The sequence below is a fragment of the Saimiri boliviensis genome, chromosome 14 (assembly GCF_048565385.1).
Source record: "Saimiri boliviensis isolate mSaiBol1 chromosome 14, mSaiBol1.pri, whole genome shotgun sequence".
Lineage (NCBI taxonomy): Eukaryota > Metazoa > Chordata > Mammalia > Primates > Cebidae > Saimiri > Saimiri boliviensis.
Genome location: NC_133462.1, coordinates 13999058 through 14025949, shown reverse-complemented (window position 1 = coordinate 14025949; position 26892 = coordinate 13999058). Strand labels below are relative to the sequence as shown.

Below are 26892 nucleotides of genomic sequence, written 5' to 3'. Positions count from 1 at the left end.
ATTATTATGGATATATAATAGTTGTATATATTTATAGGACATATGTAATATGGTTTTGGGTTTTGTTTTGTTTTATTTTGTTTGGTTTGAGACAGAGTCTGGTCCCATTGCCCAGGCTGGAGTGCAGTGGTATGACCGTGGCTCACTGCAGTCTTGACCTCCTGGGCTCAAGTGATCCTCCTACCTCATCCTCCCATGTAATTAGGACTACAATCATGCCCCACCACATCTAGTTAATTTTTTAAATTTTTAGTAGAGATGAGGTCTCACTATGTTGCCGAGGCTGATCTTGAACTACTGAGCTTAAGAGATCTTCCTTCCTCACCCTCCCAGAGTGTTAGAACTACAGGCATGAGCCACTACACCTGTCCATTTGTGAGGTTTTGATGCAGGCACACAGTGTGTTAGTTTATAAAGTTTGTAATAATTTGTCACAGGCAGCCCTAGGAAACTAACATAGCTGAGTTTCCTGGTTCTTCTCTATATCACATCTGCTAGGGCTACATGTCTAAAGTGGCTTCTTCACCCACTTGTCTGGTGCCTGGGCTGAGATGGCTGAAACATCTGGGGCTCTGTCTCCACATGGCATTTATACATAAGTAGCTTGGGCTTCCTCGCAGCATGGTGGTCTCAGGGCAGTAGTACTTTTACATGGTAACTGGTTTCCCCAGAGTGAGTGTTCCAAGATTCAGAAAGTAAAAAACGATAGTTTCTTAAAGCTTGGTTCCAGAACATAGCACAGCAAAACTTCCACCACATTCTGCTGGTCAAAGCAGTCACAGGGTCACTTATATTCCAGAGGCAGAAATACAGACACCACGTCTTTAAGCCACCACAATGACAGGTGGTGACATGTGATTAGAGAAAGCCCTAAACAGGAACCCTGTCCCTCACTTGCCACCCAAATACCATGGAAGATGTCCTTTTTTTTTTTTTTTGAGATAAGAGTCTCGCTGTGTCACGTAGTGGTGTGATCTTGGCTCATTGTAACCTCTGCCTCCTGGGTTCAAGTAATTCTCCTGCTTCAGCCTTCTGAGTAGCTGGAATTACAGGCATCTGCCACCAAACCCGGTTAATTTTTGTAATTTTAGTAGAGATGGGGTTTCGCCATATTGGCCAGGCTGGTCTCAAGCTCCTGACCACAAGTGATTTGCCCACCTTGACTGCTCAGAGTGCTGGGATTACAGGCATGAGCCACCACAGCCAGCCGAAGATGTCTTACTTCTTTTTTCTTCATTAGCCACAAGGCTTCGTGGGAAATGTAATTTTTGTCTCCATGGATTGTCTCAGCAAATGATGGGAAGAAAGATGAGTTCTTCAATATTGTGCACCCAGAGTGCCATTGAAATGGTAGTTCTCTTTTTCTTTTTTTATTTTTTTTATTTTTTTTTTGAGACGGAGTTTCGCTCTTGTTACCCAGGCTGGAGTGCAATGGCGCGATCTCGGCTCACCGCAACCTCCGCCTCCTGGGTTCAGGCAATTCTCCTGCCTCAGCCTCCTGAGTAGCTGGGATTACAGGCACACGCCACCATGCCCAGCTAATTTTTTTGTATTTTTAGTAGAGACGGGGTTTCACCATGTTGACCAGGATGGTCTCGATCTCTTGACCTCGTGATCCACCCACCTCGGCCTCCCAAAGTGCTGGGATTACAGGCTTGAGCCACCGCGCCCGGCTTTTTTTTTTTTTTTTTTTTTTTTTTTTCTGAAACGGAGTTTCGCTCTTGTTACCCAGGCTGGAGTGCAATGGCGCCATCTCAGCTCACCGCAACCTCCGCCTCCTGGGTTCAGGCAATTCTCCTGCCTCAGCCTCCCGAGTAGCTGGGATTACAGGCATGCGCCACCATGTCCAGCTGATTTTTTGTATTTTTAGTAGAGACGGGGTTTCACCATGTTGACCAGGATGGTCTCGATCTCTTGACCTTGTGATCCACCCGCCTTGGCCTCCCAAAGTGCTGGGATTACAGGCTTGAGCCACCGCGCCCGGCCGGTAGTTCTCTTTTTCTGACAGTCCTGAGGCATCCTGGGAAATAGAGCCCAGACTTTATCCCCTGTCCCCAGCACTTCAGGGGAAGTACACTCCTGTCCCCTGTCCTTATTCCTCACTGCAGTGCATGCTGGGAATTCTGGCCGTCAGCTTATCGTCTCTCTGTCTCCTGTCCCAAAGCATGCTGGGAAATGTGGGCATGTCTCCTTGGAACAATAAAATAGTTGCAACTGTTGAAGTCTGGGAGCCGTAAGACCGGAAGGTTTAGTGTTCAGTAGGTGAGTTGGAAGGTTGCATTTGGAAGAATTAAAGAAAGAGGAGGCAGGGCGCGGTGGCTCATGCCTGTAATCACAGCACTTTGAGAGGCCGAGGCAGGTGGATCACCTGAGGCTGGGAGTTCAAGACCAGCTTGACTAATATGGAGAAACCCCATCTCTACTACAAACACAGAATTAGCCGGGTGTAGTGGCACATGCCTGTAATCCCAGCTACTCAGGAGTCTGAGGCAGGAGAATCGCTTGAACCTGGGAGGCGGAGAGCTGAGATCGCAGGATTGCACTTGCAGCCTGAGCAACAAGAGTGAAACTCCGTCTCAAAAAAAAAGAAGCCGGGTACAGTGGCTCACACCTGTAATCCCAACACTTTGGGAGGCTGAGGTGGGTGGATCACCTGTGGTCGGGAGTTTGAGAGCAGCCTGACCAACATGGAGAAACCCTGTCTCTACTAAAAATACAAAATTAGCTGGGCATGATGGCACATACCTGTAATCCCTGTAATTCCAGCTACTCCAGAGGCTGAGGCAGGAGAATCACTTGAACCCGGGAGACGGAGGTTATGGTGAGCCAAGATCACACCGTTGCACTCCAGCCTGAGCAACAAGAGTGAAACTCCATTTAAAAAAAAAAAAAAAAAAAAAGACAATAAATTAGCTTGACAGTTAAAGACAGGCTTATTTTAGACAAAACAAACCTGAGAGGGGCTTTTGGCTAAGTTTGGTTAAAGAGCCTTCTTTTTTTCAGACTAAGGGTATGTAAGGGTTTTGGAATCGGGCGATTACTGTAGGTTCGGAATGTTTTCATGTGAGGGAAAGTTTGTTGCAGGGTTGGAATGTCTCTGGTTGGATGGGAGGCTATCTCAGCATTGGCATGCTTCTGGTCAGAGAGGGGTTTATCCTAGGGTTGGAATGTTTCTAGTTATGCTGACATTAGCCATTAGGCTGATGTTTTGGGGCTGGATTTAGCTGGTTTTTAATCAAGGGGAACTTAGAATGGTGATGTTTGTTCAAGAAGGTGACGCTCCTGTTCTGGCAGCATTTGGAGGCCAGAAATAGATGTGGAGGCAGCCCCCACAGGGACTTCCAACCTAGGCAGGGGCCTCAGACGTGACCCCTGATTCCAGGAGCCTGTGGAAAGGTGTCCCCCACCATTTATTCTCCCAAAGATAAGACACTACAAAGAAAGGCAGCCCTGGCCTTGTTCACTGGTACAAAATCTTTATTTCAGTAATAAATAAATAATAGGAATATTAATTAATAATAGCAACAATAACAACACCACAACAGACACAACAGCGGCAACAATATTAATAATAATGAAAGCTCTTCCACTGGCCCACAACCTTCCTCCAGCTTTTCTCTTCTGCTTCACACAACTTGGTGAGATAGGTATTTTCACAGCTGGGAAAACTGAGACCCAGAGAGGTCAGCACACTGGCCTGAGGTCACACAGCAAGTCTGTAGGGTTGGGAGCTGAGGGAAGCGCAAAGGGTCCCCCTGGATCCAGCCAGGGCAGAGAAGGGGGTTTCAGGTTTAGGTCCAGAGTAGAGTGCCTCCCCACAGTCTGGCGGTCATCAGCCCAGTGACGGTAAGGCTGAGATGAGCGGGGCCAGGCTGGGGAGCGGCTTCACTGCGGCGCTGGATATCCTTGGCTGGGTCATTACAGTCATTTTCAGTACAGCAGGAGACGTCAATGTGGTTCATGACGAAGGCGTCACTCACGTGGTCACGTTGGCACATTGAAGAGGTTGCACAGCCTCTTACCACGTAGCTTTTCTTTAGCGGTTCTGAGGAAAGAGGAGACTGGAGTGAGACTTCCAGCTCCTGGGCCCAGGACTAGAATTCTCTGGTAGATGACCTGCCAACTTGTGGTGGGTCCCACCTTCACTCCCACCTAGAGGAAGCAGCAGTTCTCAGGCCTAGGCACAGTGGCTCACACCTGTGATCTCAACACCTTGGGAAGCGGAGGAGAGAGGAGAGCTTGAGCCCAGGAGTTCCAGACCAGCCTGGACAACATAGCAAAACCCTGTCTCTACAAACATTAAAAAAAAACCTGTAGCCCCAGCTACGCGGGAGGCGGAGGTGAGACGATCCCTTGAGCTCAGGAGATTGAGGCTGTGGTGGGCTATGATTGCACCACTGCATTTCAGCCTGGGCTGAGTGAGACCTGTCTCAAAAAAAAAAAAAAAAAAAAAAAAAAAAACGGAGAGAGAAAGCCGTGGTTCTTAAAGTGTGGCTTAGGAACCCCTGAGACCCTTTCAGGAGATCTGTGAAATCAAAATTATTCTCATAATAATACTAAAACATATGGCTTTTTCAGTCTCCTAAGTGTATAATGGAGTTTTCCAAAACCTCCAGAACATGTAATATTGCAACAGACTGAAAGCAGAAGCTTCCATGAGGACCCAGCTGTCTTCTATTAAGCTGGACATCAAAAAGATGTGCAACACAGCGAAATACAGCTACTTTTCTCATTACTTTTTTTTGTGTGTGTGTGAGACACTGTCTCACTCTTGCCCAGGCTACAGTGCAGTGTTGCAGTCTCGGTTCATTGCAACCTCCACCTCCCAGGCTCAGGTGATCCTCCCACCTCAACCTCCCAAGTAGCTGGGACTACAGGCACGTACCACCATGCCCAGCTAATTTTTGTATTTTTTGTAGAGACAGGATTTTGCTATGTTGCCCAGGCTGGCCTCAAATTCCTGGGCTCAAGTGATCCACCCACCTTGGCCTCCCAAAGTCCTGGGATTACAGGCGTGAGCCACCATGCCTGGAGGTCATTACATCTTTTCTTTGGAAACTATAGTCATTTTTCATAAGAATATTACTTATGCTAATGTGTAATGAGTTTTTATTGTTATAAGATGAATTCATAAGTAAATCTTTAAAGATTTTGGCTGAGCACGGTGGTTCACGCCTGTAATCCCAGCACTTTGGAAGGCTGAGCTGGGCAGATGACAAGGTCAGGAGATGCAGATCATCCTGCCTAACGTGGTGAAACCCTATCTCTACTAAAAATACAAAACTTAGCTGGGTGTGGTGGCGCATGCCTGTAATCCCAGCTACTCAGGAAGCTGAGGCAGGAGAACTGCTTGAACCTGCGAGTCAGAGGTCGCAGTGAGCCAAGATCACGCCACTGCACTCCAGCCTGGCGACAGAGCAAGATTTCATCTCAAAAAAAAAAAAAAAGATTTCTCAGTTTTAATTTTTAATATGGCATTTATCTATAGAAATCACTGACATAAATAATAAACAACAAATTTTGTTTTGTTTTTTGTTTTTTTTTGAGACGGAGTTTCGCTCTTGTTACCCAGGCTGGAGTGCAATGCCGCGATCTTGGCTCACGGCAACCTCCGCCTCCTGGGTTCAGGCAATTCTCCTGCCTCAGCCTCCTGAGTAGCTGGGATTACAGGCACACGCCACCACACCCAGCTAATTTTTTGTATTTTTAGTAGAGACAGGGTTTCACCATGTTGACCAGGATGGTCTCGATCTCTTGACCTCGTGATCCACCCTCCTCAGCTTCCCAAAGTGCTGGGATTACAGGCTTGAGCCACCGCGCCCGGCCCACAATTTTTTTTGAGACAAAGTCTCATTCTGCCATCTAGGCTGGAGTACAGTGGTGCAATCTCCACTCACTGTAACCGCCTCGTCCTGGGTTCAAGAGATGCTTGTGCCTCAGCCTCCTGAGTAGCTGGGGTTACAGGTGTGGGACAGCACGCCCAGCTAATTTTTGTATTTGTTTGTAGAGACAGGATTTCACCACATTGGCCAGGCTGGTCTCATACTCCTGACCTCAAGTGGTCCACCACCTCGGCCTCCCAAAGTGCTGGGATTACAAGTGTGAGCCACCATGCCTGGCCAGCAATAATTTTTAAGAGCATGAAGGAGTTGAGACCAAAGACCTTAAGAACCACTGGAATACAGAGGCCTTTCCAGGACGTCACAGGACCAAAGCCTGAGATGTCTTCAGCAAATCCACCAGCCCACAAGAAATCTTGCCACCAAAGAATTCCACCTTTTTTTTTTCTTTTTTCTTTTTGTAAAGTTGGGGATCTTGCTATGTTGCCTGGGCTGGTCTCAACCTCCTGCCCTCAAGAGATCCCCTGGTCTCAGCCTCCCAAAGTGCTGAGAGTACATGCTTGAGCCACCACACCCAGCCTGGATTCCACTTTCCTATGGCAAAAACGTTTACATTCTGATGGATAAGTCCTAATTCCTTACAACAATATCCACCCACCTGAAGAAAATCCCACCTTTTCCACAGGGAGATCCACCACAGTTAAGTCCAGCTTAACTGGAAGTCAGTCTCTTGGAGAACGTTCTACCCCCAGTAAGTATCCCCTCTCAGCCTCGGAAAGGGCCTCACCGTAAATGCCAGTGGCTTCTAGACATTGGTTCATGGGGCCTCGGCAGTCAATGAGGACAGTGTTTTCAGAGGAACATCCATGGGTGCTGTTCCCCTGGCAGCTGTAACACCGGTGGCCATTCTTCGGCAGATTTGCAAGTGACAGGACTTAGGAGAAGACCAGAGACACAGAGACCAAGAAAATTAGTGCCTGGATCCCCGCTTCCTTGAATGACTTCCCCAGGACTCCCACTCGGAGCCAGAGATGTCTTGGAGCCACCTTGTGGTCAGGCATCTGAATGGCATTTGGAGCGGGGATGGTTTTCCAGGGCTTGAGAGAAACCTCAACCTTTTTTTTTTTTTTTTTTTTTGTTGAGCTGAAGTCTCACTCTGGTCCCATGCTGGAGTGCAGTGGTGCAATCTCGGCTCACTGCAACCTCCACCTCCCAGGTTCAAGTAAGTCTCTTGCCTCAGCCTCCTGAGTAGCTGGGATTACAGGCGTAAGCCAAAATGCCCAGCTAATTTTCGTTTTTAGTTTTAATTTTTATTATGTTTTTAGTTTTTATGTTTTTATGTTTCCTGACCTTGTGATCTGCCTGCCTCGGCCTCCCAAAGTGCTGGGATTACAGGTGTGTGCCACTGTACCTGGCCAGAACTTACAAGTTATTACTATTATTATTACTAAAAAATTTTTTTTGAGATGGGGTCTTGCTATGTTGCCCAGACTTGTCTCAAACTCCTGGCCTCAGGTGATCCTCCCACCTCCAAAAATGCTGAGATTACAGGTGTGAGCCACTGCCTCCAGACAGAATTCACAGTTTAGAGCTACACTAGCCAATCTGGTAGCCACTGGGCACATGTGGTTGTTTAAATTTAAATATATTAATTTTTTTTTTTTTTTTTTTTTTGAGACGGAGTTTTGCTCTTGTTACCCAGGCTGGAGTGCAATGGTGCAAATTTGGCTCACCACAACCTCTGCCTCCTGGGCTCAGGCAATTCTCCTGCCTCAGCCTCCTGAGTAGCTGGGATTACAGGCACGCAGCACCACGCCCAGCTAATTTTTTGTATTTTTAGTAGAGATGGGGTTTCACCATGTTGACCAGGATGGTCTCGATCTCTTGACCTCATGATCCACCCGCTTCAGCCTCCCAAAGTGCTGGGATTACAGGCTTGAGCCACCGCGCCCGGCAAATATATTAATATTAATTGAATCTTAAAATTCAGTTCACATTTCAAGTGCTCACTGACTACAATCTCCACCTCTTGGGTTCAAGCAATTCTCCTGCATCAGCCTCCTGAGTACCTGGGATCACAGGCGCCAGAATAGACCACATATAGTAGTGGCTGTTAATATGGGACGGCACAGATATGGAACATTTCTATGTGTTGACAGTGCTGGGTAATAGAGATAGGGATCTAGATTACACTGGAGGGAGGGACAGTGAAAGTGTCCCTGAAGATGATACATTAAAGCTAAGGCCTCCCAGTACTTTGGGAGGCCGAGGTGGGCGGATCACCTGAAGTTGGGAGTTCAAGACCAGCCTGACCAACATGGAGAAATCCCATCTCTACTAAAAATATAAAATTAGCCGGGCGTGGTGGCTCAAGCCTGTAATCCCAGCACTTTGGGAGGCCGAGGTGGGTGGCTCAAGCCTGTAATCCCAGCACTTTGGGAGGCCGAGGTGGGTGGATCACGAGGTCAAGAGATCGAGACCATCCTGGTCAACATGGTGAAACCCCGTCTCTACTAAAAATACTAAAAATTAGCTGGGCATGGTGGCGTGTGCCTGTAATCGCAGCTACTCAGGAGGCTGAGGCAGGAGAATTGCCTGAACCCAGGAGGTGGAGGTTGCAGTGAGCCAAGATGGCACCACTACACTCCAGCAGGTGACAGAGCAAGACTCCATCTCAAATAAAAAAAGAAAGAAACTAATTCCAGCACTTTGGGAGGCCAAGGCAGAAGCATTGCTTGAGCCTGGGAGTTTGATACCAGCCTGGGCAAATAGTAACATCACATCTCTACAAAAGTTTTAAAAATTTAAAGCCGGGCGCGGTGGCTCAAGCCTGTAATCCCAGCACTTTGGGAGGCTGAGGCGGGTGGATCACGAGGTCAAGCGATCGAGACCATCCTGGTCAATATGGTGAAACCCCGTCTCTACTAAAGATACAAAAAAATTAGCTGGGCATGGTGGCACGTGCCTGTAATCCCAGCTACTCAGGAGGCGGAGGCAGGAGAATTGCTTGAACCCAGGAGGCGGAGGTTGCGGTGAGCCGAGATCGTGCCATTGCACTCCAGCCTGGGTAACAAGAGCGAAACTCTGTCTCAAAAAAATAAAAAAATAAAATAAATAAATAAATAAAAATAAAAATTTAGGCCGGGCATGGTGGCTCATACCTGTGTAACCCCAGCGCTTTGGGAGGCCGAGGTGGGCAGATCAACTGAGGTCAGGAGTTCGAGACCATCCTGGCCAACATGGTGAAATCCTGTCTCTACTAAAAATACAAAAAAATTAGCCTGGTGTGGTGGCATTCGCACGTAGTCCCAGCTACTCAGGTGGCTGAGGCAGGAGAATCGCTTGAACCCAGGAGGTGGAGGTTGCAGTGAGTTCTGGCAGCCATTTTGGACTACGAAGCATTTTGAGAATGGAAGTGATGTGTAAGAGACGAGATTGTGCCACTGCACCCCAGCCTGGGTGACAGAGTGAGACTCCGTCTCAAAAAAAATAAAAACTTTAGCTGGGTACGGTGATGCACATCTGTAGTCCCAGCTCCTTGGGAAGCTGAGGTGGGAGGATCACTGGAGCCCAGGAGTTTGAGGCGGTGCTGAGCCGTGACTGCGCCACTGCAACCCAGCCTTGGCGACAGAGTGAGACCCTGTGTCTAAAGAAAACACAAAACCCTCAAAACCAAACTAAACTGAACAAAGACCTGAGGCAGACAGGTGCCAAATTACATAGGTCATAGTAAGACCTTTGGATCTTATCCTAAGAGGAAGGGGAAGTCATTGAAGTGCCTGAGAAAGGAGAGTGACATGATCTGATTTACGTTAAAAACCAAAAAATTGGCAGTGCAGGGTGGCTTACACCTGTAATCCCAATGCTTTGGGAAGCTGAGCCCAGGAGTTTGTAACCAGCCTGGGCAACATAGCAAGACCCTGTCTCTATCAAAAATACAAAAATAGCTGGTTGTGGTGGCGTGCACCTGTAGTCCCAGCTACTCCAGTGGCTTAGGTGGGAGGAACTCCTGTGCCCAGGAGTTTGAGACTGCATTGAGCCATGATCACACCAGTGCACTCCAGCCTGGGTGACACAGTGGGACCCTGTTCCCCCACCCCCACCCTGCCCCCCCAAAATCACTCTCTGCTGGGTTGAGCCTTGGCTGTAAGGTGGCAGGAGTGGAAGCAAGGGGATCAGAGAGGAGGTCATTGCAACAACCTGGGCAAGAAGTCAGCGTGGCTCAGCCCAGGTGGTGGCAGTGGAGGTGGTGAGGAGTGGGAGGATTGGAGAGAAACAAAAGAGATGGGAAGCTCTGTCACCAGGCTGGAGTGCAGTGGGGCGATCTCGGCTCACTACAACCTCCACCTCCCAGGTTCAAGCAATTCTCCTGCCTCAGCCTCCAGAGCAGCTGGGACTACAGGCACATGCCACCATGCCTGGCTAATTTTTGTATTTGTAGTAGAGACAGGATTTCACCATGTTGGCCAGGATAGTCTGGATCTCCTGATCTCATGATCCACCTGCCTCAGCCTCCCAAAGTGCTGGGATTATAGGCATGAGCTACCGTGCCCAGCTAGTCTCACTGAATTATTATTTTTAGTAGAGATGGGGTTTCACTATGTTGGCCAAGCTGGTCCCGAACTCCTGACCTCAAGTGATCTGCCTGCCTCGGCCTCCCAAATTTTGCTGGGATTACAGGTGTGAGCAAAATTCTTCTTTGAAGAAAGGCCTAGCCAGTCTCGGTGGCTCATGCCAGTAATCCCAGCACTTTGGGAGGCCGAGGCAGATGGATCACTTGAGGTCAGGAGTTCAAGACCAACCTGGCCAACATGGTGAAATCCCGTCTCTACTAAAAATACAAAAATTAGCCAGGCATGGAGGCGGGTGCCTGTAATCCCAACTACTCGGGAGGCTAAAGCAGGAGAATCGCTTGAACCCGAAAGGCAAAGGTTGCAGTGAGCAGAAATCCAGCCACTGCACTCCAGTCTGGGCAACAGAGTTAAGACTCCATCTCAAAAAAAAAAAAAAAAAAAAAAAGGCCTGATACTCCAATTTTTCAGAAAAGGAAACAGAGGCCCAGGGGGGAGCTGACTGCCTGAGAGTGACTGCACTGTCTGCCTGCGTGCAGGCCCCTGCCCGACCCCACGCCTTGCCCATGTCTCTCATTCCTTACTTGGGCCCCCGTTGCATCTGGTGGTGTTGCAGCACTTCAGGAAGTGGAAGGTGTCTTCACTGTGGAAACCAGCGATGCCTGGGCAGCCAGGAAGGTAGCCACAGCCGCGGATATGGTGGTCATCTCTTGGATGCCCTACAGGGTCCAGGGGACAAAGATCAGATGTCAGATTGTGCATCAGAAACTAAGATGGGATTTGCCCACCATAGCAGGCATTCAGCCATTCTCTACTTCACCCTTCATCATAGGACCCTCATTTTATCTAGGACAATCACAGATCTTGTCGAAAACGACATATTCCTGCCTCTGTAGGTACAGTCATGTGATGAAATTCAGATCAATGTGATATAAATAGAAGTGCTTTAAGGGACTTCCACAAAGGAGAACCCTTACAAAAGGAGTAGTGTCCCGTTTTCTGTCCCTTTTCTTCTTCCTCCTTTCTGGAACTTACATGTGAGGCCTGGAGCTCTGGCAGCCATTTTGGACTATGAAGCATTTTGAGAATGGAAGTGATGTGTAAGAAACGAGAAGGTGGCCGGGCGCGGTGGCTCAAGCCTGTAATCCCAGCACTTTGGGAGGCCGAGGCGGGTGGATCACGAGGTCGAGAGATCGAGACCATCCTGGTCAACATGGTGAAACCCCGTCTCTACTAAAAGTGCAAAAAATTAGCTGGGCATGGTGGCACGTGCCTGTAATCCCAGCTACTCAGGAGGCTGAGGCAGGAGAATTGCCTGAGCCCAGGAGGCGGAGGTTGCGGTGAGCCGAGATTGCGCCATTGCACTCCAGCCTGGGTAACAAGGGCGAAACTCCGTCTCAAAAAAAAAAAGAAAAGAAAAGAAAAAAGAAACGAGAAGGCAGCCAGGTGTGGTGGCTCACACCTGTAATCCCAGCACTTTGGGAGGCCGAGGCAGATGGATCACGAGGTCAGGAGTTAGAGACCAGCCTGACCAACATGGTGAAACCATCTCTTCTAAAAATACAAAGCTTAGCCAGGCACGGTGGTGACACACACCTATAGTCCCAGCTTCTCAAGAGGCTGAGGCAGGAGAATCACTTGAACCCTGGAGGCAGAGATTGCAGTGAGCCAAGATTGCACCATTGCACTCCAGCCTGGGCAACACAGCAAGACTCCATCTCAAAAACAAAACAAAACAAAACAAACAAAAAACCCGAGAAGGCATCTGGGTTCCTGGTGACCCTGGAACTGTCTTTGTTCCTGGACTTCCTATCACTCGACTTCTTGTGCATGAGAGAGCTTTGTCACTTGCTGACATCTCTGTCACTTTGGGGTTGTTGTTAAGTGCAGTCTTGGGGAAGAGCAGAGCATGGAGGAGTTCCAGCAGGTTGGGGCTCACCTTCCTCAGCTTCCAAGGTCCGGTGGGTCACCACATCCAGGCAGTGTTCTTCAGGGGTGGTGCATTGCAGGTTCTGGTGCCGGCCCCTCTCACAGCTCATGTCTGATGAGCCACAGGAAATGCATTCCAGGAAACGGCTTCGGGGAAAGGTGACAGCCGGGCCTGTTTGGAAGAGGAGCAGGGGAGTGAGACTCCGTGCGGACAGTCCTGGAGCTCCAGCTCTGCAAGGACTCGCTCGGCATCTGTTCCTCCTTATCCCCTCCTGCAGTCATCGAGCGCTGCCGATTCTGCCTGCTGAGTCTTTCTAGAATCCACCCCCTCCTTTCAGCCCCATGGCCCAGTCCAGCTCAGATCTCCTTCAACTCCAGCTACCTCCCTAGCCTCTGGGTTTCCATTCTTGTCACCCACCCCACTCACTCCAGTGCAGCATTCCCACATGGTCCTAAAAGTACATTTCTTTCCTTTTTTTTTTTTTTTTTTTTGAGAGGGAGTCTCACTGTGTCACCCAGGCTGGCATGCAGTGGTGCAGTCTTGGCTCACTGCAACCTTCGCCTCCTGGGTTCAAGCGATTCTCCTGCCTCAGCCTCCCGAGTAGCTGGGATTTCAGGCGCTTGCCACCACACCTAGCTAATTTTCGTATTTTTAGTAGAGATATGGTTTCACCATGTTGGTCAGGCTGGTCTCGAACTCCTGACCTCAAATGATCCACCTGCCTTGGCCTCCCAAAATGCTGGGATTACAGGTGTGAGTCACCAAGTCCGGCCTTCTCCCCCTCCCCACCCCAAGACAGAGTCTCACTTTGTCACCTAGGCTGCAGGTTCATAAAGGATCCTGAGCCACAACCACCTGCCTAAGGCACTCCAGGGTTTTTGACCTTCAGAAACTTTGTGAAATAACGCATTCTTATTTTAGTGCTGCAATCTGTAAGGCAGCAATAGATAATAGATAAGCAATAGATAATACACTACCTAATCGTCCCTGGGATCAAAGACTCACTTGGCTGATTTGTGGTCACTTTGCCTTTTGCACGGACCTCGTGGTGTCGGCCAGCTGGATCTGTTACTTTTCCCTGGAAATACCAGAGTCATTCCTCTGCCCAGGCCTTGGCTCACACCATTTCCCATGCTTGGCATGCCCTCCCCATCCTGACCCAAGACACATCTGAGCTGAGTCCAGGCCAAGTCCTAAAAAAGTGAGAGGACCATGTCGGCCAAGGCTCTCAACTGGCAAGGCTTTAGCTGTAATTAGGCAAATCATTTACATCCAAAGCCCCGCCGTCTCCCTCAAAGAAAAATAACTACAAGGCCAATAACCCATGTCTTCTCACACAAACTTCCATGAAAGTGAAAACGCAAAATCTCATCTTTGCCAAAGTAGCTGTTCGCACCTAGAACACCTTTTTCTTGTGCCCTACTTTCTCTAACTCCTACTCATTCTTCAGTTTCACCTGTCATCTTCAATTTCACCTCCTCTAGGAAGCCCTCCCTGACCCATCCAGCTGGGACACATGCCTACTTTGAGCTCCCACTGCCCCCTGGACTCCCCATTTCCAGTCCTGCCCACTCTGGGTGGTCACTCATGGGTCTCCTGTGTAAACTCTCCCTCTTCTTTTTTTTTTTGACACGGAGTCTGGCTCAGTTGCCCAGGCTGGAGTGCAGTGATGTGATCTCAGCTCACTGCAACCTCTACCTCCTGGATTCAAGTGATTCTCCTGCTTCAGCCTCCTGAGTAGCTTCGATTACAGGCACCCACCACCATGCCTGGCTAATTTTTGTATATTTTTTTAGTAGAGACGGGGTTTTGCCATGTTGGTCAGGCTGGTCTCGAACTAACTCCTAATCTCATGATCTGCTTGCCTTGGCCTCCCAAAGTGCTGGGATTACAGGTGTGAGCCACCGCACCTGGTTGTGTGAATTCTTTTTATGCCACTGTTCTAAATGACAATGAGCCTCAGAGTTACTTTCTTTTCTTTCTCTCTCTCTTTTTTTGAGACAGGGTCTTGCGCTGTCCCCAAGGCTGGAGTGCAGTGGCACAATCATGGCTCACTGCCATCTCGACCTCCCTGAGCTCAAGTGATTCTCCCATCTCAGCCCACCGAGTAGCTGGGACTGCAGGTGTGTGCCACAACACCCGGCTAATTTTTGTATTTTCTATAGAGATGAGGTCTTGCCGTGTTGCCCAGGCTAGTCTCAGATTCCTGGGCTCAAACGATCCTCCCGCTTCAGCCTCCCAAAGTGCTGGGATTATGGACCTGAGCACCGCACCTGGCCAGGCTCTGTTTTAAGCCCTTTTTTATTTCTCACAGTATAGACTCTCCCATGGGGCAAATATCAGTTGACATGACTTCACTTCCGTCCATCTGCTCATCACTCACAAATGTCTCTCTGGTTCAGACTTGTCTAGGAGCTCCAGACCTATGCATGCAACTCTCTTTGATGCCCCATGGCTATAACTCAAACACCTGTTTCAAATGAAATTCCCTGTCTTCTCCCACAACTGATCCTTTCCTTGAAGTCCACTTGTCTGAGGCAGCCCCATCCAGTCCCCAGGGCAGAAACCCGGCAGACCCCTTGCTCCTCCCCATCTGTACATCAATCCACTCGCTTCTACTGTTCCGTCTTCTAGTTCTTTCATCCTTTTCCTCTGCTGTGTCTGACCTCTATCAAGCACATCTGCAGAGTTCTTCACTTGAGTCACTGTTCTACATTTTCTGCTGGACTCTTTTAAAACACAGATTCCAGGTGCTAAAACTTACCCTTTCCTCTGTCGTCCTAATATATTGATTGCAGCAGTTTTCATGTGTCCTGTCATATAATCCACTATCTGAGTCACTACAACTCTGTTTCTAGGGTTGGATTTTGCTCTTGGTTTCTGGTCAATTGGTCCTTTTTATTTTCTTCAGAAAACCTTGTAAAGTTTTTTTTTTTTTTTTTTTTTTAATTTTTTTTTGAGACGGAGTTTTGCTCTTGTTACCCAGGCTGGAGTGCAATGGCGCGAACTCGTCTCACTGCAACCTCCGCCTCCTGGGTTCAGGCAATTCTCCTGCCTCAGCCTCCTGAGTAGCTGGGATTACAGGCACGCGCCACCATGCCCAGCTAATTTTTTTGTATTTTTAGTAGAGACGGGGTTTCACCATGTTGACCAGGATGGTCTCGATCTCTTGATCTCGTGATCCACCCACCTTGGCCTCCCAAAGTGCTGGAATTACAGGCTTGAGCCACCGCGCTTGGCTTTTTTTTTTTTTTTTTAAGAGATGGGGTCTGGCCGGGCGCGGTGGCTCACGCCTGTAATCCCAGCACTTTGGAAGGCCGAGGCGGGTGGATCACGAGATCAAGAGATCGAGACCATCCTGGTCAACATGGTGAAACCCCATCTCTACTAAAAATACAAAAAAATTAGCTGGGCATGGTGGCGCGTGCCTGTAATCCCAGCTACTCAGGAGGCTGAGGCAGGAGAATTGCCTGAACCCAGGAGGCGGAGGTTGCAGTGAACCGAGATCGCGCCATTGCACTCCAGCCTGGGTAACAATAGCAAAACTCCGTCTCAAAAAAAAGAGATGGGGTCTTATTATGTTGTCCAGGCTGGTGTACAGTGGCTACTCACAGGCATAATCCTGCTACTGATTAGCACAAGAGTTTTGACCTGCTCTATTTCTGACCTGGGCTACTTCAACCCTGCCTTAGACAACCTGGTGGTCCCCTGTTCCTGGGAGATCACCATATTGATACCAAACTTAGTGCAGACACCCGATTGATATAGCACACGACAGCACAGAACTCTCAGGCTCAAGCAATCCTTCCAAGTGGTTGGGACTACAGACGTGCGCCACCATGCCTGGTTATCTTGTAAGTTTTGATCACATGCCAGACATTATAGATAAAAATCTGTCAAGGGCCTAAATGATGTTTTCTTCTTCCAGAGTCAGGTTTTCATTCCTGTCAAGGATTGGACCTAGGCTTGTTTAAAGCTGGTCTATTTCACATTGGCCCTTACCCCTAGGATGGTCTTGAGGGGAGAGCCTGAGGTGCTTACCAAGGCTTCTCCAGCTTGGCAACCTGTGTCCCCAGCATCACATGCCTGCTGGAAGCCTTGCTCGCTTTTGTAGCTTCCCAGTTACTATTTTTCTCTTCCAAGTTTCTTGGACTCTCACCCTGTGCATGTACAGCTTGCCAATGACTTGAGGGAGATTTGTTTGCAGATTGGGGACTCCCTTTTCTGTGGTCCCATCCATTCCAGGATTTTAACTCTCATCCTCCAGACATTCTGGCAGCCCCAAACTCCAACCTCCGTCTTCTCAGTCTAGCGACTCTCTTTCCGTCTGGGCTCTCTTTCCCTTCCACAGCAGCAGGTTGGCAAGTGCCCTCCGGGAAAAAGCCAGGTTGTCTGTGGGACCCACGCTCTACGCCTTGCTTATTTCAGAGGTGGTAGCAGCTCAAGTTTCTCCTTTCCTTTCTTTTTTTTTTTTTTCTTGAGACGGAGTCTCACTCTGTCGCCCAGGCTGGAGTGCAGTCATGCAATCTTGGCTCACTGTAACATCTACCTCCCGGTTCAAGCGATTCTTGTACCTCGGCCACCTAAGTAGCTGGGACCACAGGCACATGCCACCATACCTGGCTAACTTTTGTATTTTTAGTAGAGATGGGGTTTCGCCATGTTGCCCAGGCTGGTCTTGAACTCATGAGCTCAAACAATTCGCCTGCCTTGGCCTCCCAAAGTGCTGGGAGTACAGACATGAATGAGCCACTTCGCCCAGCCAAGTCTCTCCTTTCATTTGCGGCTCTCCAGTGACTTCCAATAATTGTTTATTATTTGTCCAGCATTCGTAACTATCGTTGGCAGAAGCGTGGTCTGATTCAAGTGACTCCATCATGACCAGAATTGCAGGTCCCCCGTTCACATAATCCACCACCAAGGCCTGCTTCTAAATAGCTTTTTTTTTTTTTTTTGGCTTTTGTTGAGACAGGGATTTGCTCTGCTGCCCAGGCTGGAGTGCAGTGGTGTGATCACAGCTCACTGCAGCCTCCAACTCCTGGGCTCAAGCAATCCTCCTGCCTCGGCCTTCCAAAGTGCTGGGATTACAGGCGTGAGCCACTGTGCCTAGCCTGAATAGCTCTTAAATCCATCCACTTCTCTTCCTCTGAACACCTGACACTCTAGTCCTGCTGCCCTCCTCTCTACCTTTCTTTCTTTTTTTTTTTTTTTTTTTTTTGAGACGGAGTTTCGCTCTTGTTACCCAGGCTGGAGCGCAATGGCGCCATCTCGGCTCACCGCAACCTCCGCCTCCTGGGTTCAGGCAATTCTCCTGCCTCAGCCTCCCGAGAAGCTGGGATTATAGGCACGCACCACCATACCCAGCTAATTTTTTGTATTTTTAGTAGAGACGAGGTTTCACCATGTTGACCAGGATGGTCTCGATCTCTTGACCTTGTGATCCACCCACCTCGGCCTCCCAAAGTGCTGGGATTACAGGCGTGAGCCACCGCGCCCGGCCGCTTCCTTTCAATCTATCTTCTGTTCTGTGGTCAGAATAATTTGTTTAAAATGTAAATGAGGAACGGGCTCATGCCTGTAAACCTAGCACTTTGGGAGGCCAAGGCGGGCAGATCACGACGTCAAGAGTTCGAGACCAGACTGGCCAACATGGCAAAACCCCTCACTACTAAAAATACAAAAAAACTAGCCAGGTGTGGTGCCAGGCGCCTGTAATCCCAGCTACTGGGATAACTGGAGTGCAGTGGCATGAGCTCGGCTCACTGCAACCTCCACCTCCCAGGTTCAAGCAATTCTCCTGCCTCAGCCTCCCGAGTAGCTGGGATTACAGGCACCTGCCACTATGCCCGGATAACTTTTTGTATTTTTTGTAAAGAAGGGGTTTCACCATGTTGGCCAGGCTGGTCTTGACTCCTGACCTCATGATCGGCCCCCCTTGGCCTCCCAAAGTGCTGGGATTACAGGTGTGAGCCACTGCGCTCAGCCTTTTTTCTTTTTTTGATAGGATCTCGCTCTGTCACTCAGGCTGGGGTACAGTGGTACAATCATAGCCCACTGCAGCCTCCACCACCTGGGCTCAAGTGATCCTCCTGGCTCAGCCTCCCAAGGAGTTGGGATCACAGGCATGTGCCACCATGTCTGGCTAATTTTTGTATTTGCTGTAGAGTCACATTGCCCAGGCTGGTCTGGAACTCCTGGGCTAAAACAATCCTCCCATCTTGGCCTCCCAAAGTGTTGGAATTACAGGCATGAGCTACTGCACGTGGCCTCCACTGGCTGTTTCATAATCTGATTCCTATTCATCCTTCAAAACCCAGCTTAGCTGCCACTTCCCCTAGGAAACCTTCCCTGACCTGAGTCAGGTATCGCCTCTGGGGACCCTCCTCTTCCCTCATCCCAGTCCTGACCCCTCTGCCTGTGCTTCCCCCTTCCTAGCCCAGACTAATCTATTAGGTTGTGCAAAAGTAATTGTGGTTTCTGCTGTTGCTTTTTAAACATTTTTTTTGAGAAGGAGTCTCGCTGTGTCACCCAGGTTGGAGTGCAGTAGTGTGATCTCGGCTCACTGCAACCTCCACCTCCCTGGTTCAAGCAATTCCCTTGCCTCAGCCTCCTGAATAGCTGGGATTACAGGTGCCTGCCACCATGTCCAGCTAATTTTTTTGCATTTTTAGTAGAGATGGGGTTTCACCATGTTGGTCAGGCTGGTCTTGAACTCCTGAATTCATGATCCACCTGCCTCGGCCTCCCAAAGTGCTGGGATTACAGGCATGAGCCACCGTGCCAGCCCTTTTTTTTTTTTTTTTTTTTTGAGAAGGAGTTTCCCTCTTGCCAGGCGGGAGTACAATTGTACAATCTCGGCTCACCGCAACCCCTGCCTCCTGGGTTCAAGCAATTCTCCTGCCTCAGCCTCACAAGTAGCTGAGATTACAGGCACCTGCCCCACACCTGGCTAATTTTGTATTTTTAGTAGAGATAGGGTTTCTCCATGTTGGTCAGGCTGGTCTTGAACTCCTGACCTCAGGTGATCCGCCCGCCTCAGCCTCCCAAAGTGCTGGGATTACAGGCGTGAGCCACCACGCCCAGCCTCTGCTGTTGCTTTTAATGGCAAAAGCTGCAATTACTTTTGCACCAAACTAATAATCAGTCACTGATGATGGGTCTGTTGTCACCTCTACACACACACACACACACACATATACACACACACACACACACACACACACACACACACACACACTGGACTGTGAGTCTCTTGGAGTCAGGCAGGGCACAAGGCTGTCCTGGTCACTGCTGTGTCCCCAGCATCATGTAGGTACCGAGTGCAGTTTAACCAACTATTAAAGTTGCCATAGGCAGGGTACAATGGCATTAGAAATGGGGATGATACAGGCATCTCAGTTATTAGATTACCGAATGGACAGCTGCTGCCCCAAGCTCCCAGTGGACCCCTGAGCACTCTCAGCTCTCTCCCCAGGGCCCTTCACGTCGCTGTGACCCATCATGGGAAGGGGTGACACCAGGCCCAACAGGGGACTCCAGGAGTTTGTCCCAGCACTGCCCAATATGGTTAAATGTTTTCACTATCATCTCTGAATGCACCACTTAGAGCCAAGTACTGGTGCTTTCCCTAAGCACATCTGGCCTAAAGAGGAAGCTCACATCCTCTCTTGTCACTTCCTCAGAACAAACATCTGATTTGGCCCCGCCAACAGATTAAAGTTTGAGGTCAGGATGGACGAAAACCAGCCAGAATCAGGATGAATGAACAACAAAGAAAACCCAGCGCAAACGTAGCACTCTGCTCACTGACGTCACCATGACTGGACTGGCCTTACCCTATTTCCTTCCTGATCAAGTCCAGAAAGAGGAATCTCGGCTGATCATGCACCACGGGTCCATTGCTTCCCCCACACTCCCTCTCTTGTGGGAATTTAGGAGAATTTGACCCTTTCTAAGTCTTTTTCTTAAAATGATCAGAGCCTGAACATGGAATTCGACAAAGGGGCTTCTGGATGTTTCTTTTTCTTTCTTTCTTTCTTTGAGACAAGCCTTTTGTCTCTTTTTCTGTTTCTCTCTTTCTCCTTCCTTCTTCCCTTTCTCCCTCTCTTCTTTCTTATTTCTTTCTTTCTCTTTTTTCTTTCTCCTTCCTTCTCTTTTTCTTCCCTTATGTCCCTTTCCTTCTCTTTCTCCTTTCTTCTTTTCCTTTCCTCTTTCTTTCCCTCTTTCTCCTTCCTTCCTTCCTTTTCTTTCTGCCTGCCTGCTTGCCTTTCTGGCTCCTTCCTTCCTTCCCTCCCTTCCTTCCCTCCTTCTCCTTCCTTCTTTCTTTCTTTCTTATTTATTTATTTATTTATTTTTTGAGACGGAGTTTCGCTTTTGTTACCCAGGCTGGAGTGCAATGGCGCGATCTCGGCTCACCACAACCTCCGCCTCCTGGGTTCAGGCAATTCTCCTGCCTCAGCCTCCTGAGTAGCTGGGATTACAGGCACGTGCCACCATGCCCAGCTAATTTTTGTATTTTTAGTAGAGAAGGGGTTTCACCATGTTGACCAGGATGCTCTCGATCTCTTGACCTCGTGATCCACCCACCTCGGCCTCCCAAAGTGCTGGGATTACAGGCTTGAGCCACCGTGCCCGGCCTGCTTTCTTATTTATTTATCTCTCCTTCCTTCCCTTTTCTTTCCTTCTTTATGTCCCTTCCCTTCTCTCTTTCTTTCTTCTATCTTCTTTCTCTCTTCCTTCCTTCCCCGCCCCCCCGCCTTTCCTTCTTTCCTTTCTGACAGAGTCTCACTCTGTCATCCAAGCTGGAGTGCAATGGCATGATCACAGCTCACTGCAGTCTTGAACTACCAAGCTCAAACCTTCTGAATAGCTAGGCTCCACCTCAGCCTTCTGAATAGCTAGGACTACAGGTGCATACCCCCATGTTCAGCTATTTTTTGTTTGTTTTTTGCAGAGACCAGGTCTTGCTATGTTGCCCAGGCTGGTCTTAACCTCCTGGACTCAAGCGGTCCTCCCACCTTGGTCTCCCAAAATGCTTGGATTATCAGCATGAGCTACCACACACAGCCAATTATGGACATTCCTTCACATTTTTTTTTTCACTGCCCAAGTCAGAGACCATCTATTGCAGAGGATTCTCCCAACCTACTGTGACCCTTCTTTTTTTTTTTTCTTTTTTTTTTTTTTTTTTTTTTTGTGACAGAGTTCTGCTTTTGTTGCCCAGGCTGGAGTGCAATGGTGCAATCTCAGCTCACCACAACCTCTACCTCCTGGATTCAAGTGATTCTCCTGCCTCAGCCTCCTGAGTAGCTGGGATTACAGGCACGCGCCACCATGCCCAGCTAATTTTTTTTTTGTATTTTTAGTAGAGACGGGGTTTCACCAAGTTGACCAGGATGGTCTCGATCTCTTGACCTCGTGATCCACCCGCCTCGGCCTCCCAAAGTGCTGGGATTGCAGGCTTGAGCCACCGTGCCCGGCCTACTGTGACCCTTCTAATCCTCCCTTAAGAACATCGAGTCTCTGCTTGAATCCTGGCCCCTCAGCATCTATTGCTTGGACCATCTCCCAACCCAATGGATTGAGTTTAACCATCTCTTGCCCAATCAGATGGACAGACATAACTGAGACATCTCGCCTATGTCTCATGCATGCCTGTGAGCTTGTTAAGGGCAGAGCTGCAAGTTATACATAACAACCATACACACAAACATGCAGGATGGGGACCGGGTTAAGGATGAAAGTAAATGTGTTGTTGGGAGTGGGGTTTAGGGTAATCTGAAATGAGGATGGGGTTGGAACTGTGTTTGGAACCGGGCTGGCTTTGAGTTGGGGACAGTGGTGGGGTAACATGACGTTGGGGATAGAATTGGAGATGAAGTTGAGTTGGGGTTGGATATGGGGTCAAGAACGGGCTGGGGATGGGGTTGAGCTAGAGATGGGTTGGGGTGTGGTGTGACTGGGATAAGACATGGACTTGGGGTTCGGCTGATGTAAAATTAAGGATGGGATTGGGATGATGATGAGGTTGAGCTGGGGATGGCTTGGGGTTGGGGCTGGCCAGGGCTGCCCTACTCACCAGAGCTGTCCTGGTTGCATAAGTCTAACCCACACACAGCCTCAGTAAGGGTGGTGATCCTCATGCCAGTCCGAAAGCTCATGGTCCTGTTGGTCTTCTCTGAGTGGGTACAGCTTTTCTCCACCATCTCCACCTCTTCTCCTTCTGCAAGAAGTGGATCTTCGTTAACTCAGAGGCTCCTCTCAGCCCAGCCGGCCTCTGACGCTCCTGGTCTCAAGGTCACCCACTCCCAGGGCTGATCCTTGCCAGGCCTCTTTTGTTTGAGTCCAACTCCGCCTTTTTCTAGAGTTAACCCTGCCTCCATCCTCACCCCAATAAGGAGCCTGCTCTATTTTATTTTTATTTTAATTAATTAACTTTTTTTGTGGGGAGATGGTATTGCTCTGTCATCCAGGCTGGAGTGCAGTGGCACGATCTCAGCTCACTACAACCTCTGCCTCATGGGTTCAGGCAATTCACCTGGCTCAGACTCCTAAGCAGCTGGGACTACAGGCACATGCCACCATACTCCGCTAATCGTTAATTCTTTTTTTGAGATGGAGTTTCACTCTTGTTGCCCAGGCTGGAGTGCAATGTCATGATCTTGGCTCACTGCAACCTCTGCCTCCCAGATTCAGGTAATTCTCCTTGCCTCAACCTCCTGAGTACCTGGGATTACAGGCATGCACCACCATGCCCGTATAATTTTGTATTTTTAGTAGAGACAGGGTTTCTCCATTTTGGTCAAGCTGGTCTCGAATTCCCAACCTCAGGTGATCTGCCAGCCTCGGCCTCCTAAAGTGCTGGGATTACAGGTGTGAGCCACCGTGCCCGGCCCATTAATTAAAAAAATTTTTTTTTGAGACAGAGTCTTGCAGGCTGGAGTGCAGTGATGCGGTCTACCTCCACCTCACGGGTTCAAGCAATTATCCTGCCTTAGCCTCTGAAGTAGCTGGGATTACAGGCATGCGCCATCACGCCCAGCTAATTTTTGTATTTTTAGTAGAGACGGGGTTTCACCATGTTGGTCAGGCTGGTCCAGACTCCTGAACCTCAGGTGATCCACCCCTCTCGGCCTCCCAAAGGGCTGAGATTACAGGCATGAGCCACCGCACCCGTCAGAACATTCTTATACATGTGTCCCTGGGTATATGTGGCCAAGGATCTTTGGCATTTCTGCATGAAGAGGAGTTGATCTGTACCGTATGCTAATATTCATCTGGACTAGATATTGCCGAATTGCTCTAGGTGCCTGATGTGCCAATTTACTCCCCACCACAGACAAGGTCTGCAATTCCACATCCTTACTAACCACAGTACTGTCAGATTTTTAAATGCTTGCCAAGCTGGTGGGTGTGGAATGGGGTCTCCTTGCTTTTGTTGTTTTTTTTTTGAGTTTGCATTTTCCAGTTACTGGTGAAGAAGGATTCTTTTTTTTTTTTTTTGAGACGGAGTTTCTCCCTTGTTACCCAGGCTGGAGTGCAATGGCGCGATCTCGGCTCACCGCAACCTCCGCCTCCTGGGTTCAGGCAATTCTCCTGCCTCAGCCTCCTGAGTAGCTGGGATTACAGGCACGCGCCACCACGCCCAGCTAATTTTTTGCACTTTTAGTAGAGACGGGGTTTCACCATGTTGACCAGGATGGTCTCGATCTCTCGACCTCGTGATCCACCCGCCTCGGCCTCCCAAAGTGCTGGGATTACAGGCTTGAGCCACCGCGCCCGGCCAAGGATTCTTAATCACTCACAGCTCCCTGCTGCGCTGGAGAGGGGTGTGTGTGTGCGTGTGTGTAGCTCACCTTCCCAGTGGGACACGCTCGTGGTCCTGCAGAGGTTCTGTCCCAGGGCGCACTCCTCCACCCGGCAATTTCCGTGGGCGTTACACTGCATGCACCGCAGGCCCCAGGAGGCTGGGGGAAGGAAGGAGAGGTTAATTACGCTTAGCTCCAAAACACCCCGCTCGCACTTGCATGTCCCAATACCAACACCAATTCCAGGGCCCGTCCATTCAGATTCGTGCTCCACGCTCTGCTGGGTTCCAGCCGGCGGTCCTTCCAGTCTGTCCGTTGTCCACGTTCTACCTCCACCCCGCTCACTAAATGTTCTATCCGTGCCCACAAGTTCTTCCCCAAAGTCCTGGCCTGGCCTCTCTAGCTCTGCTAGGGGGGTTCTAGCCTCCCCTTACCCCTGTCGATCTTTATGTTATACCCGCCATTCCCAGTGCCCTAATAGAACTACCCTCCACTCACTCCCCCTGGTTCTACCCGGCTCCAGAGCCTCTCCTCGCCCACTAGTTTATTCCCAAATTCTAGCCCCAGCCGTCAGCCCTCCGAGATTCGATTCCCAAATACTGTAGTTTCCCGCGAAGTTCTGTCTCCGCCCTCCCGCTCCCACAATGAGGTTTTGCCCCGCCCCAGGCTCCTTCTCGATGCTTTAGTCCCGCCCTCTAGCTCCTCCTTGAGGTTCTAATTCGCTCTTTAGCTCTCCCCGAGGCTCTCCCCGCCCCTAGTTCCTCCCTGAGGTCATAACTCCGCCCCAGTCCCGCCTTGACATTTCAGCCCCGCCCTACAGCTCCTCCCCGAGGCCATAACCCCGCCCCTTGGCCGCTTGAGCTCTTAGCCCCGCCCCAAGCGTGTAACCCCGCCCCCACCTCCTCCTTGAGGCTCCAGCTCCGTCCTCTACCTCCTCCCCAAGTCTATAACCCTGCCCTTCAAGATTCAAGTCCCGCCTTCTAGACCCTCCCGGAGGTTATAACTCCGCCCCCTAGTGGCTCCTTGACATTATAACCCCGCCCTCTGGTTCCGTCCAGAGATTCTAGCCCCGCCCATAGCTCCTCTTCGCGGCTATAACCCGCCCCTAGCTCTTCCCGGAGGTTCCAGCTCCGCCCTCTGGCTCCTCCCCCCACTCTCGCCCCGCCCCAGGCTCCGCCCCGAGGCTATAGCCCAGTCCCTGGTCCCACTTCCCGACACCCCGGCCTTCTTGGACATCCTCTCCGAGCTGTGCGTTCGGAGTCACAGAGTTGTTACTAACTCCCGGCCTCCCGCGGTCTCGAGCGCTTTCCCACTTATTCATCGCTGCCCCAACACCCGGTGGCCACCTGCCCTGACTTCCTTTTCAAATTCCTCTCGGTTCTTGACTCAGTGCCTGCCCCCACGTTTTCTGGGGGAAGGAGGTGAGAATGACCTCAGCGAGGGAGAACGGTCCTGAGGGGCAATCCCGGGTCTCCTATCCTGGCTCTGCAATGCTCAGGCAGCCTCCTTTTAGCCCTTTTGTAAAAGGGGGCCCTGTCCCCCTGTTTCTCAGAGGGAGAGACTAGCCAGCGTGGAGAGCGCTGGGGTTGGGGGTGCGGGTCGAGGGGCTGCGGGTTCAGAGTCCGCGTATTCAAGCACTGGCTGTGTGATTTTAGGCCAGTTACCTAACCTCTCTGTGCCCTAGTTTCCTCGAAAACGAAATTAATAGTCTTGCTCGGGCGCGGTGGCTCAAGCCTCTAATGCTAGAACTTTGAAAGGCCGAGGCGGGTGGATCACTGGAGGTCAGGAGTTCAAGATCAGCCTGGCCAACATGGGGAAAACCCGTCTCTACTAAATACAAAAATTAACCGGGCCTGGTGGTACGCGCCTGTAATCTCAGCTACTCGGGAGGCTGAGACTGGACAATCGCTTGAACCAGGGAGGCGGAGGTTGCAGTGAACCGAAATTGTGCCATTGTACTCCAGCCTGGGCAACAAAACTCCGTCTCTAATAATAATAGTAACAATAATAATCCTATTGCCTAGTTTGAAATTGCAAGGAAGAAGCTTAGAAGAGCTCTATTAAAAAAAAAAAAAAAAAGAGGGCCGGGCGCGGTGGCTCAAGCCTGTAATCCCAGCACTTTGGGAGGCCGAGGCGGGTGGATCACGAGGTCGAGAGATCGAGACCATCCTGGTCAACATGGTGAAACCCCGTCTCTACTAAAAATACAAAAAATTAGCTGGGCATGGTGGCGCGTGCCTGTAATCCCAGCTACTCAGGAGGCTGAGGCAAGAGAATTGCTTCAATCCAGGAGGCGGAGGTTGCGGTGAGCCGAGATCGCGCCATTGCATTCCAGCCAGGGTAACAAGAGCGAAACTCCGTCTCAAAAAAAAAAAAAAAGAGCACTCATTTTTACATAAATTATGTAAAGCTAAATGCCTTTGCCCCACTAATATTTCCTAAGCACCCACCTAGTGTCAGGTACTGCCCCGTGAGGCGTTGCACAAAGTAGGAGAACTATTATTTGATTAAGGAGGGTGCCGAGGACCGAACCCCATTCCTCCAACTCAGCTTCTAACAACCACCACCACCACCAATCAGACCCCGTTCCAGGGGCAAGCGTTCGGGGCCCAGCGCTTACCTGGGACGCCGGTGTGGAGCAGCAGCAGCAGCAGCGGCAGCAGCAGCGGGTGACCCATGTCTCAAGGGCAGCTCCTGTGAGCGGGATCCCTGCACTTCTCTCCTTCCAGCCTCACGAAGTAGGC

General features: G+C 49.8%; 1 protein-coding gene across 3 annotated transcripts; it reads right to left on the bottom strand.

The window, feature by feature from the left end:
• Positions 1-525: 525 nt before the first annotated feature.
• PLAUR (plasminogen activator, urokinase receptor) lies at positions 526-26892 on the bottom strand. 3 transcript variants are annotated; one of them, XM_039467047.2, is made up of 7 exons: positions 26769-26892; positions 24197-24307; positions 22420-22563; positions 12351-12512; positions 10996-11130; positions 6629-6774; positions 526-682 (listed from the first exon to the last, which is right to left on the bottom strand). In XM_039467047.2, exons 1-7 carry the CDS (start codon positions 26824-26826, stop codon positions 590-592), a joined length of 849 nt encoding a protein of 282 aa, XP_039322981.1. In that variant the 5' UTR covers positions 26827-26892; the 3' UTR covers positions 526-589. The 3 variants fall into 3 exon arrangements, with proteins under 3 accessions (XP_039322981.1, XP_003944567.1, XP_074242379.1); XM_003944518.4 differs by lacking the exon at positions 526-682 and adding an exon at positions 3445-4045 and having other exon boundaries at positions 6628-6774; positions 26769-26886; XM_074386278.1 differs by lacking the exons at positions 526-682; positions 6629-6774 and adding an exon at positions 3445-4045 and having other exon boundaries at positions 26769-26890.